General features: G+C 35.2%; 1 protein-coding gene and 1 long non-coding RNA gene across 6 annotated transcripts in view; one reads left to right on the forward strand and one right to left on the reverse strand.

Moving 5' to 3' along the window:
• Positions 1-17,328, forward strand: part of DNM3 (dynamin 3) — a 562,491-nt gene that overhangs the window by 499,246 nt on the left and 45,917 nt on the right. For all 5 annotated transcript variants that reach the window (XM_074308351.1, XM_074308353.1, XM_074308348.1 and 2 more), the window contains one exon: positions 12,318-12,482. In XM_074308351.1, coding sequence (XP_074164452.1) covers positions 12,318-12,482 — 165 coding nt within the window. The remainder of the gene's footprint in view (positions 1-12,317; positions 12,483-17,328) is intronic.
• Positions 19-7,852, reverse strand: LOC141565385 (uncharacterized). The gene is made up of 3 exons (XR_012489004.1): positions 7,668-7,852; positions 5,052-5,137; positions 19-1,071 (listed from the first exon to the last, which is right to left on the reverse strand). It is a non-coding gene; the product is annotated as an uncharacterized LOC141565385 (long non-coding RNA).

Raw genomic sequence — 17,328 nt, forward strand, 5'->3', positions numbered from 1 at the left:
ATGAAATAAGTAGGGAAATACACAGTAAAAAAAAGAGGATGTTAAAAATTGGAACCAGGAAGGGTTTCATGTAAAAGATGTTGCTTGAGAAGGTGATGTTGTGAAGGAAGAGAGGGATTCTATACCACTTCTCTTTGAGCAGAGAAACCGTCCTAGGTCTAGGGAAGAGCCAGAGTAGAGAGTAGCATGTGTAAGAAACAGAGAGATCAGTTTGGTGGAATTAGAGAGTGAGATGGGGGAATAATATCCAACGAGGTTGAAAATTTTAGGTTTGGGTGCAGCCGCAAAGTTCTCAAATCTAAACAGTCTTAAGCATGGCAGTGGCATATATCTATGCCTAAAGAGCAATACTTGGGCACAGTTTAGAGCTCAAATTGGAGAGAGATATGAGGGAGGCAAACTAATGAGGAAGCCATGGAAATGATTTTAAGAAGAGGTCATGACAATCTGAACTAAGGAGGAAACTTTGTGGAGGTAGAAACTGCAAGATTTCGTTATTCACTAGATATGTGGAGTAAGGAAGAGTGAAGAATTGACAGGAATTCTGAGATTTCAAAGGCAGAAGACTAATGAATGATATTGCTTTCAACAGCAAAAAGGAAACTGGTTAAAGGGATGAGTTTTGGGGAAAATATGAGCTCTCTTCTCTCCACCCTTTTTTTCTCTTCTCTCTTTCCTCTTAATATTCCTCTTCATCACAGAGATACTTTCTTGACCTGCCTTCCTGATAATTTAATCTTTGTAAAGAGAAATTCTGTTCTGAACTGAATTCGTGCTAAAGTAGGTATATTGTTTCTACATTGAAAGTGACAGAAACTACTTCATCTTAGAATTTATAATGGAGGAGAGAAAAGAACTTAGCACAATGTAATTTGCACCTTAGATTTTGGCAGCATATATTTCAAAGGGTTGAAAAGAACAATGATTAGGATGCCCCATTCCTCCATAGGTTTCAATCTTCATTCTCCTATATTTTCTTTGATTCCTTTTCTCTGGATACCTTCATTTCTTCCGCTCCTTCCTCTTTTGAATTTCCTTTGAATTTGTCTTGTCCCATTAAAATGTGAGATCCTTGAGATCAGAGAAAGAAAAGCAACTCCATTATTCCCAGCATTTAAGATAATATCTGGCACATAAATAGGGCTAGAAAATTGCTTATTATGTGCTTGTTTACTTGAAAGCTTTGCTGTGAAATTCACCCTGAGAGAGAAGATATTTCTCAAGGATAAAATTTTGAAGATGCACGGGACATTCACTAGACATTTTAAAAACAAAATGAACAAAAGATAAAAGCAAGACTAGCTAGAACCAGGTAAATACAGAAGTATGGCTTAATTCTATAAGAACACCATCAAGAATGATAAAACTGTCAGAATGAGCTGAGGCTGAGGACCCAAGTTAAGGACAAAAACACAAGGATTTGAAGAATGTATACCTGTATTAGAGAATAGAGCAATGTTAAAGGATGGTGCTTCTGTTGAGCAGGGAGAGGGCTTGGACTTGATGGAAACTGATCCAAAGGGAAGATAGAGTTGCTTAATTTTTATTTTGCTTGTTTCCTCTGCCAAGGAAGATTATTTTTAGGCAGGAAAGGATGAAGCAAATGTGCCTAAGACAGAATTGATGGCTACAATAATTATGAAAATAGTAAGATAAAGCCTAGATTTCCTTGATAAATTCAAATCATCTCTCACAAATGAACTACAATTTGGATACTGAAAGAACTTATTGAAGTGGGAGAGGACAGAAAAATGAAGAAGGAAAAATATCCTATTTTTCAAAAAAGGGAATAGATGAGAGTTTTAAAAATAAAACCAATTAATTACTTTAATCTCTAGAAATATTCTAGAGCCTGTTATAGTATCTGGGGCACCCCATCAAGCTTGTGCCCTTGTCCCAAAAGTTAGCCTAGTTCTAGGTACTTTATACTTTCACCTCCACATAAAGCCATAGTTTACAAACAAGAGAGCAAAGCAGTACACACAAATCTGAACCTCACGTAAGTAAACACAACATTCTAGGATGGAGCAGACATGCATGGGGATCAAATCTCATACAACAGGGCTACTGATGTCTTCTGGGAAAATCATCATTCTAGTCTGCAAAATCTACTCTCCACTTGGTGATGACTTGCAAATATCCTGCAATATACTTCAGGATACTCACACCCTCACTGAACATCTTGTTTCTACACTGTGCTTGTGGCTGTCACCTACTCGGCCTCAGCCTTAGTTTTCAACTGACATAATTCTTCTTTTCTCCTTATAAGAAGATGGATGGGACTCTTCTATCTCTTGTTTTCACTGATAGACCAAAGGCTGAACTTCAGCTGTTATAGAAATATGGGCCTTCACTTATACCCAGTTTTTAAACTAAGAAAAAAGCACAGCTGTTTTCTTTCTACAAAAAGAGAGAGGGAGGGAGGGAGGCAGGGAAAGAGAAGAGAAGGGAAGAGAAGAAGAGAGAGGGGAGGAGGAGAGAAGCAGGGAAGAAGAGAGAAAAGAAGGAGGAAGAGAGGAGGAAAAAAGGAAGAAAAGGGGGAAGGGAGAAAGAGAGAGATAGAAGGGAGAGAAGCAGAGAAGGGGACAGAGAGAGAGACAGAGACAGAGATTAAGAGAGGGGGAAGAGAGAGAAGGAGAGAGAGAGAAAGAGAGAGAGAAAGAGAGACAGAGAGAGACTCAGAGAGAGAGACACAGAGAGAGACAGAGAGAGAAAAAGAGAGACACAGAGAGAGAGAGACAGAGACAGAGAGACAGAGACAGAGAGAGAGAGAGAGAGAGAGAGAGAGAGAGAGAGAGAGAGAGAGCATTTCTCACTGTTAGTAGATCCAAAGACCTAGTTTGAAGCCAGTATCTGATGTAGGGTTAAAAAGTTTCTCTTGATTACAGTGAATTCATAATTGCTAGTAGCTGAATCGAAGCAAAAGGCAGAGTTTTTCTAGTTTAAGGCATTGTGATTTGCCTGGCCCTCCTGTAGAAGTTCAAAACAAAAAGCTTAAGTGGAAGAACTCAGACTGTTATAAGATAGCACAGCCTACCTCAAATCCTTTATTCCAAATTCCTGCCTTCAGTGCAAATGGAATCAGTGACAAATCTCCTGGCTTTGAGCCAGTCTAAAATGTTATTAAAGGGCTTTGTAATACACATCTTAAAAAAAAAGAAGCAGTGATCACCAACAGCCAACATGTCAGCCAGTTCATTGAGAACAAGTCATGCTTGACTAAACTTATTTCCTTCTTTAATGGGGTGACTAAATTGGTAGAGCAGGATAATGTTGTAAATATTGTTTACCTAGATTTTAACAAAATATTTGACAAATTATTTCATCCTATTTTCATAGAAAATATGGAAGATGGTGGGCTAGGTGACTGAATCAGTTTGACTCTTGAATTGTACAACGGTTGGAGTCAAAGAGTAGCTATTCATGATTTAGGCTCAACTGGGAAGGCAACTTCTATGGAATGTTCCAACAATATGTTTGGCTTTGTGTTATTCCACATTTTAAAAATTACATGTAGGTGGCAAGATTATCACATTTATGGTGACACAAAGCTAAAAGGGATAGCTAATTCCTGTTATAAAGTCACTGCAATCATATCAGATAATCTGTGACCCCCCCCCAATTGGGTTTGGGGTGGTTTACCACTTCCTATACTTCTCATTTTACAGATGAATAAACTGAAGTAAATAGGGTGAAATGATTTTCCTATGGTCACACACCTAATAAACACCTGAGGTCAAATATGAACTCAGGTCCTCCTGATTCCAGTGCTGGCACCCTATCTACAATACCACCTGGCTGCCCTATAACTAACCAATTCAGTGACAAAAATTAGGCTAAATAGGATCATGATAAACTAGATTACTGGACTCAATCAATTAATGTTATGGGTAATAACAAGTGTTAAAAAAAAAAAATCACCTTCACAGGTACAGAGAAGGAATGTTTAGACAGCTGTTTGTCTAAAAAAATTTCTGAGGGCTTTACAATTCTACAAATCCATTAATAGTTTACTATGACCTCCAAGAAACCTAATGTGCTCTTCAGCTGCATTAAAAGAGTCAGAGTTTCTAGGAATAAGGGGGTGATAATCCCACTGTACTCTGCCTCAGTCAAACCCCATATGTCAGTATTTTGTTCATTTCTGGATGTCACATTGTAGGAAGACCTTCAAGAGCTGGAAAACATCCCCAGCACAACAAATAGGATAGTAAAGAGCTTTGTGTTCAGGCCATATGGTTCTGTGTAAGGGAAACAAAACCTAAGACCTATAGTTATGAGCTATTATGACAGCATTACTATTAAAATACTGCCAGGATTATTATTTTCCATTTTTATAATGCATTTCTTTTGAACAGTTACAGTCACACCCTTTACTTAGAGGTATAGTAGAGTGTTGTTGAAAAAATCTTGGAATTTTAGTCAGAAAACCTGGCTTCAACTCCCAGTTCTATAACTAACCTAGCTCTTTAGCCATGGGCAATTCATTGGAACTGTCTGGGTCTAAGTTTCTCAACCTATAAATTGAGAATAGTATTTATTGCACCAAATAGCACTTATGGTTGTTCTGAGTGCAATTCTCCATCCAGGATCTCTAAACTTACGCTCATCATAATAGCAGGTGGGACCTTAAAGATTGGCTAATTATTACTCTCAGGGGTAACCTTGAAAACTATATTGTTAGTTAGTAAATATTGATTAAGTGCCTACTCTATGCCAGGCCCTGTGAAAAATGCTGTATATACAAAAAGAGATAAAATGGTAAAAGATAATACTTGTTGTCAAGGAGCTCATAAGCCCCCACCAATGTATATTTCCAAATAATATCAGTTAGCCATATTTCAATCAGCTTTTAGGAGAAAAAAAGGCATTTACTAAAATAGGATAGTAAAGAAAACACTTGTAAGTTGTTATGATCTATCCCAAATCATCCAAGATTCAAAGTACTATAATACATACAAGGTCAAGGAATGTTGTAAAGATATCACCTCAACGTGCAAAGATGTGTAAAATATATAGTAGAGGCTACATGTGATTAAGGGATAACTCACAATTCTTGTTACTGGAAGTCCTTTGATCCATTTGTAGAGTCTTCATGCAACTCCCCTAAGGTGACCAAGAGGGCTTGGCTTGGGACCTGCGGTAGCCAATCATTGAGAGTCAGAGTGCTTTTGGTTTAAGGTATGATACTTAAAAGAAGTCTAGCTAGTAAACCCAAAGATATCTTGAAAGTGTTCAGAGATCCAAGAGGAAAAAAAAAAAAACTTTTAAGAGCATCTATAGGTAAGGGTATGATACAAACCTTAGGTGAACAGAGGGAGGGAACAGAAGTAGGGAAGGGAGGAGGAAAGAAAGGAAGAAAAGAAGGAACAAAGGAAGGAAGGAGTTTTCCAAAGAGTCCTGGTAAACTCTGATTAAATGTAGATAGCAGTCATTCCTGCTCTGGCCAGAAATCCAGCTTTATTTATTTATTTGGATTTTTTTTTCTTTTGATCAGATGAAAGAAGAGATTCTTTGCCTCATTTCTTACCTAATCTTAATCACTGAATGGGTGTGTCCTTAGTCAAATTGAAACCTCTTGAAGACTTTAGTTTAAAAAGCCCAAGGATTCCCCTTGCATCCAGGGACATCTCCAATCATCCTGATCTGTGTCTGGCCACGTCTCAGATGGCTCTGGAGAGGAAAGTGAGCCAGGGAATCTTGCAAAGCCCTCCCTCACTTAAATCCAATTTACTTGCATGTCATGGCATCCCCTCTCTGTCATTAAAACAATAGTGCAAAACAACAAACCTTAGGTGGGAGCTATCTGCTGAGTTCTGAGAACAGTATGGAGCTAGCCACGAGCTATCTATCATCTCTCCCTGCCAAGGGGTTCTCATTCTCTAAAACTACTGCTTTCTTCATGTGGCTATCTGTATGGATCCATCCATCAGTGTTTGTGTTTATTTGTCTTTACTGTCTTCAGTGTGTATTTCTCTGCTTCCAGATGACTCGTCTTTTATTGGTGTCTCTCCCTCTCAGGAAGTTGCTCCAACTTTTGAACTGGAATTCTCCAAACTGGAGATCTATACCCCTAGAGTAGTCTTCCTCTTGACTTATCTGTTATCTTTTATGTAGAGACCTAAGGTACATCTAATTGTTTCAATAAGTCACGAGATGTTTCCTGTGTAGTCTCATCTGTTTTTATCCAATAGTTAAAGCACCATAATCCTCTTAAATTGAATTTGTTACTGCCTAGTTTGTATTTTCAATTGAAATCAAAAAGGATCATGGAAAAAGAATGCAAATTATATATCCAGTCAACCATTCACTCAGTAAATAATCATTTTCTAAAGGCCAGTTGCTGAAGGCAAAAAGCAAATGAAACATTTTTTTTTGCCCTCAAGGAACTTACAGTCTAACAAAGAAAAACATGTGCCTAAGTCAGTTAAGTACAAAATATAATCAGATTTTTCCCAAAGTCCATCTAACATAAGTGAAATTTCAAGTGATTATGAGAGTTCTTGGCTATTCAACATGTCCCATCATTAAAATAGGAAGCCCTTAAATATAATGCATTTCTATTAAGAATTTACAAAGCAAACTATTTCAAAGACACCCATTCAAGCAGTTAAATTCCCTTGAGATGCAAGATCTTAAGATCTTATGACTAAAAAGGGGGAAAAAAATGCAAAATGAATTTTATAAGCAACTTTATAATTGCGATGATGGGATTTTTGTTGTTGCAAATTGTTGGTAAAGGCATTGAAAACTATTGAGAATAAGCAATACAGAGACCATATCTATTGTATTTTTCAAAAGGAGATTGGTTCCTGCAATATTATCCACATTTTGTAAACATTGCCAATGAACCTGCACACAAAAGGTTAAATGTTTGCAGACTGTTCTTCTTTGCCTCAAAGATCAGAGACAAATTACTATTTTTATTTTACATTCCCTTGATGAGGATAATGATAAACATGTGTCACTTCTCTGCTTAGCCAGCAAAGAATCTTATTGCAATCCTGTAATTTAAACAAAGGAAAAAATACACAGTTATATACAGTACACACACAAGCAAAAGAAAGCGATAACGAATTTCGTTAGATGTGGGGGGAGAGGTGGAGGAGGGTAAAGAAAAGGAGCATGTGCTGTCTGCAATTACTTAGTTAAAAGAAAAATTCCATAGATGTACAATTTTTTCCATTCATCTTAGGCATTTTAGAAAGGAGAAATTATTGCTTGCTTCTTCCTAAAACCAGAAGAAGAAAAAAAAATCCAATGTTCCCTCTGAATTCTGTGACTCTCCACCATGTGCAGGACATTAAAAGGATGATTAAACTCTGCATGTGACTGTGTCTACTAGTGTTACAGAATCTAAAACAGAACTTCAAGTTGAGTTTCACCCATTACTTTGGTAAATACCCCCTCTGAGCTTTTAGGTAGCACTTTAAAGTATTAAAACTGTGTTCTCTGTCTGTTCTACAATGGTCTAAAGTGTTATGCCCTTAATAAAATTGATCAGTTGAACTGAATTTCTGAACTGGCTATTAGTGCAAATTATCCCAAAGCCCAGAAACATTTGTCCTTCAAAGAACCAAAAACAAAGCTAAATAAAACTGATGTTATAAGACTGGAAAAATCAAAATTCCCATAGGAAAATACCAGCCACGAACAGAACAGTTCACCTAAGACTCTGTGTTTCATCCTGAGAGATTTTGTAACTCCCATTCCACTGCTTTGCTCTCTTGGCTCCATTACACTTTTTCTGGCAAACACTGAAAATGAAAAATAAGAGTGAAAAATGATTAGAGTGGATGAGCCAGAGAAGTCATATATTGGAACTTAAAAAGGACAGTTTTATTTCCATTAGACAGCCTTGTCAGTTTTTCAATGTAGAATGACTTTTATATTGTCTTTTCCATACTAGGTACTAGATCACTGTTTGCTTAACAAATTAAAAGAAGAAATTGATTTAGTTCTGTCAATTACATTTATAATTCAAATAGCGCAAATTATAAACATTTTAAATCAAAAAATATAGTTATTTGCTATTCTACAAAATCCTGCTTTACATAAAGTTATGTTGAAAATGATGTGTAAATCAAATATTTATCAACTAGTTATATTTTCTCATTGAAAAACATTTTCACAAATATATTATTTTCATTTCACAGATTGTCCATTATAGTGGCTCTTAGCACTTCAATGTGAGGTTTCTCTTCTAATCTTTGTCAAGCAACCAGTTATCAATAAACATTCAAAGTAGGGAAATCCCATATTTTGGATATAAACACAATATACTTTTATCTATTCAGTCCTCACTTTGTTTTAAATAATGGTTTTATAAGTTGAATTTTTAAGTGACCCATAACCACAAATCATAATTCAAGTTCCAAAATATTGGAAGGCAAATGCTTTTGCTCTTTATTCCCATAAATGGTTACATTCTCGATAAATATTGGGTTTTTAAATTATTTCTACACAATGAAACTCAGAGAGCAGTTTGGGAAACGTGGCCAATTTTGATGCAGACACTACTGACCTTTCCTACTGACCTTTCTCCTCTGGGCTGTCTTTGCATTTCCTTGCACCCCATATCCTATTCCCTGTTCTTAATTCTGATCTAATTTTTACTTCTTCTTCTTTCTTCCCCTTCTCCACAAATAATAAAAACAAAGAAGAGACTCCTCTTCAGGCAAGGAATCTCCTAGGAGACTTGGTTTAATCTTTTTTACCAATGACCAGAGAATTTTTTTCTAGCAGAATTCCAGGAAGCCTTATGATAATCAACAAGTGATTGTAAGCATGATCATTCAAAATACTACTAAAACATAAATTGAATCTTCTGTTATCTTCTGATAGTCGCTATGTTGTTTTCCAACACTATGGCTCTCTAACCTACAGGATAAATAATTTATAATAATGACTTGAGAATTGTCCTTTACAAATACAATTAAACAATACACTTAGCATAATGCTTTGCAAATAGTAAAGGCTCAATTAATATTTACTAGTGGATTAAAACCCTAATAGATCAGGGTATACAGTTCTAAAAATCTATATATTGTATCACCATAGAAGATAGTAAATGACTATTTTCTTTATTTGTATAGTCATATTTAAAATTAGCCAGACTATTACAGTAACATACTGGTATTCTGGGGCTTAGGCAATTCAACTGGATTTACATTTTGACTCTTTGTTCTGATTTCAATGTTAAGTCAATGGGTTAACACTAAATGACAAAGATGACTTACTAATACAGTCTGTTACATATAAATCAAAATTAATGAACTCAGGTTTCATGATATAGAAAACAGATGCTTCTCTACTCTTTTTTTTTTTTGCACAGATAATTTATTTATTTTGTCGTATTCAACGAATGAGTTGGCAGGTGAATTTGTAACATGTTTGCAATGAAACTAGTGTTTAGTAGTGATGGCAGAACCAGTAATAATAAATCATAAGAAAGCAAATGGTGGGGTCAATTATGCACTGTGCCTCCGGTTGTTCAACGGGGTCAGCCCTGGGGAATTAGATTTGAACCAGGATTAGTCCAAGAAACATAATTTAATCTAGAAAATATCTATAGAATTCTTAGCTTCTACCACATTCAACCACAATCTCATTTCTAATCTAGAAAGTCCCTGGGATTGGGTTAGTTCTAGTATCTCCCTAAAGTTCAGAGCTCCCTCTAGAAGAGAAGCTACTGGGGCGTCATGGCAATTAGTTAATCAACCATTTACTAAACACTATGTTCTAGGCACTGTGCAGGACACCAGAAATATAAATACAATAAATGAAACACCCTCTAATGGCAAGAAATTTATGTCCTAATATAAATACAAGTACATACAAAAGAAAAAAAAGAGAATAATCATTCAATACAAAGTAATTTTGGAGGAGTCTGAGAAAATTTCATGCAAAATTTCATGATACTTGAGCCACATATTGAAAGAAGAAAATAATTCTATTAGGGTGGGTGAGAGAGAATGAAGAGCAGGGAATAACATAGAAGCTAGGAATCTGGGGGATGGGAAGAATGGTGGTGCTTTCAACAGAAAAGGGAAGATTAGAAATATGAATTTGGGGAAAATTTCCTGGTTTTGACATACTGAGTTAGAAATCTCTAGGACACAAAGTTTTAAAAGTCTAGTAACCAATTAGTGCTGCAAGGCTGACACTCGGGAAAAAATGGGGTTATATATATAGATCTGTGAGTCGTCTTTATGGAGATATATTCAAATTATGAGAACTTATTCAGCCACCAAAAGATATAGCATAGATGGCAAAGAAAAGAGAAGAAAAGAACAAAGTCTTGGGGAATACCCACGGTTAGAAGGTATAATTTGGATGGTAAAATAGCAAAGGAGAATGAAAAGGAGCTGTTAGGTTACTCTGTCAACAAGCCATTTGCTAAGTCGTAAGGATTCAAAGAAAGAGTCTGATCTCTGGAAGCTCACATTGAAATGAGAGAGATAACACATAAATATAAGTAAGTATATATAAAATATATATAATGAAGATTGAAAATTATTTCAGAGGGGAAGGCACTAGTATCAAAGCAGGGAAAGGAAAGTTTTCCTTCAAAAAGTGGTGTTTCAGCTGAGACTTTAAAGAAACCAGTGATTCTAAAAAGCATTCGATAGAAGAGAATGTATTTGAGACATTGTGCAAGTCAGTACAATAGCACAGAGACAGAGATGAAAAATAAAATGTTGTATCCAAGGAGCAGTAAGCAATCACATGCAGCTGGATCATAAAGTGAATAGTCAAATATAGGGAGATTGGAAAGGTTGTGAAGCTTTTAATTGTCAAGCATGAGCCTTTGTATTTGTTTCTGTAGATAATAGAGAGCCACTGGCATTTATCGAGTAAAGGTGGAGGATCACATAGTCAGATTTCCACTACCTTTAGGAAAATCACTTTGGATTGGAATGGATTGGAAAGGGAAGAGCGTAACCAATTAAAAGATTACTACCATAGTCTAGATTATACATAATGAAGATTTAACTGGATAAAGACACTGAATGGAGAGAAGGATTTGTATAGGCAAGAGATTATGAAGTTACAAACAATATTTGGTAATAATAATTATAAAAATGCAAATTAAAGCAACCCCAGGGGTCTATTTCATACCTAACAGAGTAGCTAAAATGATAAAATGGGAAAAGTGACCATTGTTGGAGAGGCTATGAGGGAATAGGAACATTTATGTACTGCTGAAGCAATTTGGAACTATGCCCCAAAAGTAAACTGCCTACTCTTTGATGCAGCAATACCATTTCTAGGATTATACTCCATAGAGATCAAAAATGAGGAAAGGGACTTATGTGTCCAAAAATATTTATAGCAACTCTCTTTGTTGAAGCAAAGAACTGGAAACTGAGGAGGTACCTATCAATTAGGGAATGACTGGCCAAATTATTTTATATGAATGTTTTGGAATGTAATTCTGCCATATGAAATAATGAAAGAGATTATTTCAAAGAAATATGGGAAGGCTTGTGTGAGTAATGTAGCGAAGTAAACAGAACCAAGAGAACAATTTATGCAGTAACAAAATTATAATAACAAACAACTTTGAAAGACTTAACTGTGACCCACAATAATTTGAGAAGACTTATAATGAAAACTACTACTTAGCTCTTGACAGAAAGAGGATGGACTCAAAATGTAGAACAGGACACATATTTTTATAAATGGACAATTTGGAAATTTGCTTTGCTTGATTATGCATATGTGTTATAAGGTTTTTCCCTCTTTTCCCTAGAAAAAAGAGTGGGAGACAAAGAAAATAAATGTTTGTTAATTGAAAAAAGTAATTAGATGTTTAAAAAAGAAACAAATTTGGCAATGGATTAAAAATGTGCCATGAGGAAAAGAAGGCAAAAATTTTGAATCTAAAGTTTAAAAAGCTGGTTTTGAATTCTGGTTTTGTTGCTTATTACTTAAATGTCTTTGAGGAAATCACTTTATCTGGACCACAGATTGTTCTTGTTTTATGTTTGTTTGTTTTTAACCTGAAAAAATTAGAAGAGTATATACTAAGTGATCTTTCTTTTCTAATCTAAAATTCTAAATTCTTTTATCTAAATTTAGATGAACAATCCAGCTCCTCTGACTCCAGATCCAGCACTCTTAGCACTATACCACCTTGTTTATGACCATACCAGGGCCCCCTAATGGCAAACTAATCAGGTGTGAAATTAAACAAAGCATATTGCCACTCAGGAGTAAAAATGCTAAATATACTGGACATGATGTTGAGGATTTTTTTCTACTTAAACTAAGGGTATGCTTTAAAAACAAGTTTTATTTTTATTTCTATTTAGGCTGACAATGATGAGAGTGGTCAAGCAGAAAATTTTTCCATGGACCCACAATTAGAGAGACAAGTGGAAACCATTCGCAACCTTGTAGACTCCTACATGTCAATAATCAACAAGTGTATTCGAGACCTGATCCCCAAAACAATAATGCACCTTATGATCAACAATGTAAGTGATCATAAATGACTTCATCTTTTACTGTCTGATTCATTGTTGATTATGTTTTATTAAATATTGCATGATTTTTTTTAATTTCCATCTTTTTGAGAGAATACTTACTTTATTAAAAGCTTATTTCAACTTCTTATCCTGGTAAGAAGGTAACTTTGGATTCTCTTATGCTGTTCCAATGGAATACAAACTTTTAGCAAATCCTAAGAAAATGGAAAAGCCAACATGGTGGCACAGTGGATGCCATGGATGCCAGGCCTGGAGTCAGGAAGACTCATCTTCCTTATTAACAATCTGGCTTCAGACACTTATTCACTGTCACCTTGGGCAAATCACTTAACACCCGGTTTGCTATAAAATAAGCAGGAGAAGGAAATCAGTATCTTTGCCCAGTAAACCCCAAATGGGGACATGAAGACTCGGACACAACTGAAATTACTGAACAAAAACAAAACCAAAATGGGAAAGCTTCGAGAATGTACCAGTGACAAAGGAAATGTCTGTTGTCTAAGGCCAGCATCCCAGAGGCTCCTCAGCACACTGGCCAGAGAATACTGTTTCAACCATAGCTATCCTCAAAGACCATCTGTTTAGTCACAGAGAGGTTATAACCTACCTTTGTAGAGAAAAGATCCACACCCCCCCAAAACAAACCATAGATTCTTGAAACCTATGCAATATGTTGTCTCTGTTACATTTCAGGAAATGACCACTTATGCCCTTGGGTAAATCACTGAACTGCTATGGGTCTCAGTTTCTTCATCTGTAAAATGAGGCTGAGCCTCATTTTACAGATGACTTCTGAGATCTCATAGAGCTCTAAATATTTGATTTAGTTTTCTATGATCTATTATATTAAATGAAATAATGGTATCAAAGTATTTCAGAAATATAAAATGCTATGTGTTATTGACATTTTACATAACCTTTTTTGGTCAGTACCTGAGATTTACTGATCATACAACTACAGCTCAAAAGTCTTGAAGAGGTGCTTGGGAAACTCATAAAATTATTTGCTCCCTGGCATATGAGCTGATTTAAATCCAGATCTTCTTCATTATAAGACTGTTCTTCTATCCACAACATTCCTCTTACACATAAAATGTAATCATAGATTTAGAGCTAGAAGGAACCTCTAAAGTCATCTAATCGAGCCCATTCATTGTATAGATGAGGAAGGTGAGATCTAGGGAGATTGTGACTTGTCCATCATCACACAAGTACTAAGAATGTCTTCTAATTTAAGAGTTGGTTCTTTTTTACAACACATCAGTCATTTAAGAGTAGTTGTTACAAAAATGAGTCTTTTCAATCCATATATTGAATTATTTCACAATTTTATTAGTGAATATTCAGTCACCAGTCATTGTGCATTTGTATCACCAATACCCATCTCAATGGTCTCAGTTTCAGTTTTTTTTTTTAAGTGCTCTTATATATCAGAGACTATAACCTTAAGTATATAGAAATATAGCAATAAAAATACTAGGATGGATGGCAGCTAAGAAGTAAATGGGAAATTTGTCTGCAATGATTTTTAGTAGCAGTTCTGGCTCTGGCATGCTGTGTGACCTCAGGCACATCATTAATTTCTTATCTCTGAGGAAAGTTCCTTTCCCCCCTCAAATGAAGATAACAATACCAGCCTAGATCAGAAAGCTATGGGAATTCTTCACATCATTCACAGCTTACAATCTCATTGAAAGTACAACTCATCCATCCCTTCTTCTTCCTCCCAAAAATCTGTCTAATCTACTAGAAGTCTTCCCCTAGTCTTTGAGCGTTTTGTTGGTACATTGTAGTATCTTGTGTCTGTCTACAAGCCCTTACTCAAGTTATAGGACTGGTCTACCTCCTTTTCTGATCAGTCCTTGCCTTGATGATATTTTTAAAGCACTTCTTATATTCAAATAATCATGGACAGTACACATTGAAGCTACAGCTGCCATGCATTTCTCCACAGCCGTTTTTGTTACCCAAAGTTTTTATTTTTGAAGCATCATCTAAATCCTCAGATATCCAGTCCCTAGGAAAATATCTTAGTCCTTCTAGGTTCTATGATTTTTTTTTGGTATAGATATTTTTTTCATCAATACACTTCACAATCTCTCTATAACTTATGGGCTTGGATAGTTATTCTGGCCAACTATTCATCATCCTATGAAATAAGGATAACATTAGCATTAAATCATGGAGGTTTGTGTCAACAGATTTAGACATCTTCTATTAAAAATCAATTATTCCATCCCTTTACCATGGAGTCATAGCATTATACAATCTGTATTGGAAAGAATCTCAAAAATAATTCAATTCTTACTTGAGAAGAATTCTCTCTATAATAATATGTCATTCTAAAATTCCTATTGTATTACAGTAATGATAATCACTCAGCAAGATATTATTGCCCATTTTTCATGATCAAATACCTTCATTCTTTCACTATTTTATCTCAAGCTACTGGTATTACTATCATTACCAGTACTTTGTCCTGTACTATATTAAATCCTTCCCAGACAAGACATTGCTTCCTATCTATGTGTGTGTGTGTATAAATACATATATATATATAATTTATATATATATAATATTTATACACCCTTAAATAAGGAATAAGATATATTTGTTGACTAATAAAGACAAGACTTTGTGTAAAAGTTAATTTAATATATGTGAGACTTATTTTTAAGATTAGTTCTTGAATATGAAAATGATCATAATCTTAACAAAAACTCTCATTAGGACTCACACATAGCTCTCCTGATGCTGGATTCAGTGTCCAATCTAATATTTCACACTGTCTATCAGACAAATGGGGGGTGTTTGTGGATTTTTACCCTTTTGTTTTTTGAGCTCTTCATTCTATGTTTTTTCCATTTATTTTGGTTGCTTTTATAAAAAGTAACATATGTGTATATCCTTCAGGTGAAAGAGCCAGTGTTTTCTTTAGAGCCAAAAAGTTTATAATTCCTGATTTTGTACAGTTCTACTGGGTCCTTCACTGGAATGACTAGGCTACAGAAAGGAAGTGTTTCAGCCAGCTTTCATAAAGTTCAAAATTTGATGAGCAGTCACCTTGAAAAGGTTAAATTAAAAAGTCTACCACTTATGTCTCCATATGGAATTGTTTAAGAAGTTTGAAGTCCAAAAATGCATGCCTTTTCTCCACCATACTCTAAGGCTTTTGTCTATTGAAATGCAGCAGCTGTTGCATTACTAAAACATACCAGGTAACAACAACCCAAAGAAACAACATGTTTATAATCAGAAGTCATCCTACACTGGAAACAATCAAATCATCAGGTAGTTATGTTCAGGACATTAATATTTAAGGGCAGAAAGAAAAGTTCAGCTTCAACATCTACACAGCCATGCTGCCATGTCATGAAGGCATAACGTCTTAGCCTATTCCTGTTCAGATAAACTGGCACAGGCAAAGCATCCAGCCTCAATTGTGGGGTTTTATGGCAACATTGCATGGAAGCCTAATTCCAAGGCACAACGTGTGCTAGACTCCACTGGTATTTTATCTGTTTTGAGCCTCATGGTAACATTTTGAAGTTGAGGAGGAAGTCACTGCAAGTATTATTTTCCCTATTTTACAGATGAGGAAAATGTGACTCACAGAAGTTATAATTTTCCCCAAATCATTTGACTATTAATTTGTTAAAACTAGGACTGTGACTCCCTAGTACAATATTCTGTAACACAGTGCAGAAGTTCTATGTAACAGGAAAAAAAATAATATATTTCAAGTATGGTGATGATAATAACAACAATAGCATATATATAACAACTAAGTGTTTGGACTATGTTAATTTGTATTACTGTTGTTCTGTTAAAATAAAATTTCTGAGTAAATATCTTGAAACTAATCAATGAATCAGCCCACAAAAGATTAATTGTTTAAGTTGTGTCAGACACTGTATTAAGTGGTAGAGGGGGGAAAAAAAAACACAAAAAAACAAGGAAAAACTTTCCTACCTGCATGGAACTTACAGTCTGCTGAGAAAGCTAAAGTATTTCCATAGGCTACAGATAGAGGTTATAAAAGATAGAGTTAAAGGATAAACATTCTCAGTTGGAAAAACAGAAAAAGTTCTCCTGTTAAGAAGTGATCCTTGAGCTGAGTCCAAAAGAAAATCATAAGATTTTTATAAGTGAAGGTGAAGGAAGGTGGGACAACATTCCAGACATAAAGGACTGGCAATGCAAAGGTAATTGAGCTGGAAGAAATGTGAAAGAATGAGTAAAGAACAGATAGCAATCCAGTGTTGCTGGACAATAGACTTAGAGGAAAATAATGATACTGAAAAGATAGAAAAAGGTCAGATTTTAAACAGATTTAAATGCAAAAAGTAAAGGTTACATTTAATCCTTAGAGTAATAGAAAGTCATTGAAGTTTAATGACTAGAAGGATAGTAGATAGTATAATCAGATTCATATTTTTTTAAATCACTTTGGAAGTTGAGTAGAAAATATATTGGAATGAGAAGAGACTTGAGACAGGAAGACCTGAATTATGGTGGCAGCTTGTAAATGGAAAAAGGGGGACATATGTAAGAGGAGTGGGTGAGAATTAGGAATCAAGACAGACAGCAAGATTGCAAATGTGTGCCTGGAACAATTGGTACTATCTTTGACAGAAAGAAGAAGTTCTGAAGTGGGGCACATGTGTTTAATAATTATTTGGTAGTATGGAATTGGATCTCAGGAGAGAAAATAGGGCCAATTATGTAGATTTGAGAATCATTTACATGAAAATAATTAAACTTCTTGGAGTCAATGAAAATACTAAATGAGAGAATATGAAAAGAAAAGAGAAGAAAATCTTGGAATAACCAT

This window comes from Sminthopsis crassicaudata, chromosome 4 (genome assembly GCF_048593235.1).
Source record: "Sminthopsis crassicaudata isolate SCR6 chromosome 4, ASM4859323v1, whole genome shotgun sequence".
Classification (NCBI taxonomy): domain Eukaryota; kingdom Metazoa; phylum Chordata; class Mammalia; order Dasyuromorphia; family Dasyuridae; genus Sminthopsis; species Sminthopsis crassicaudata.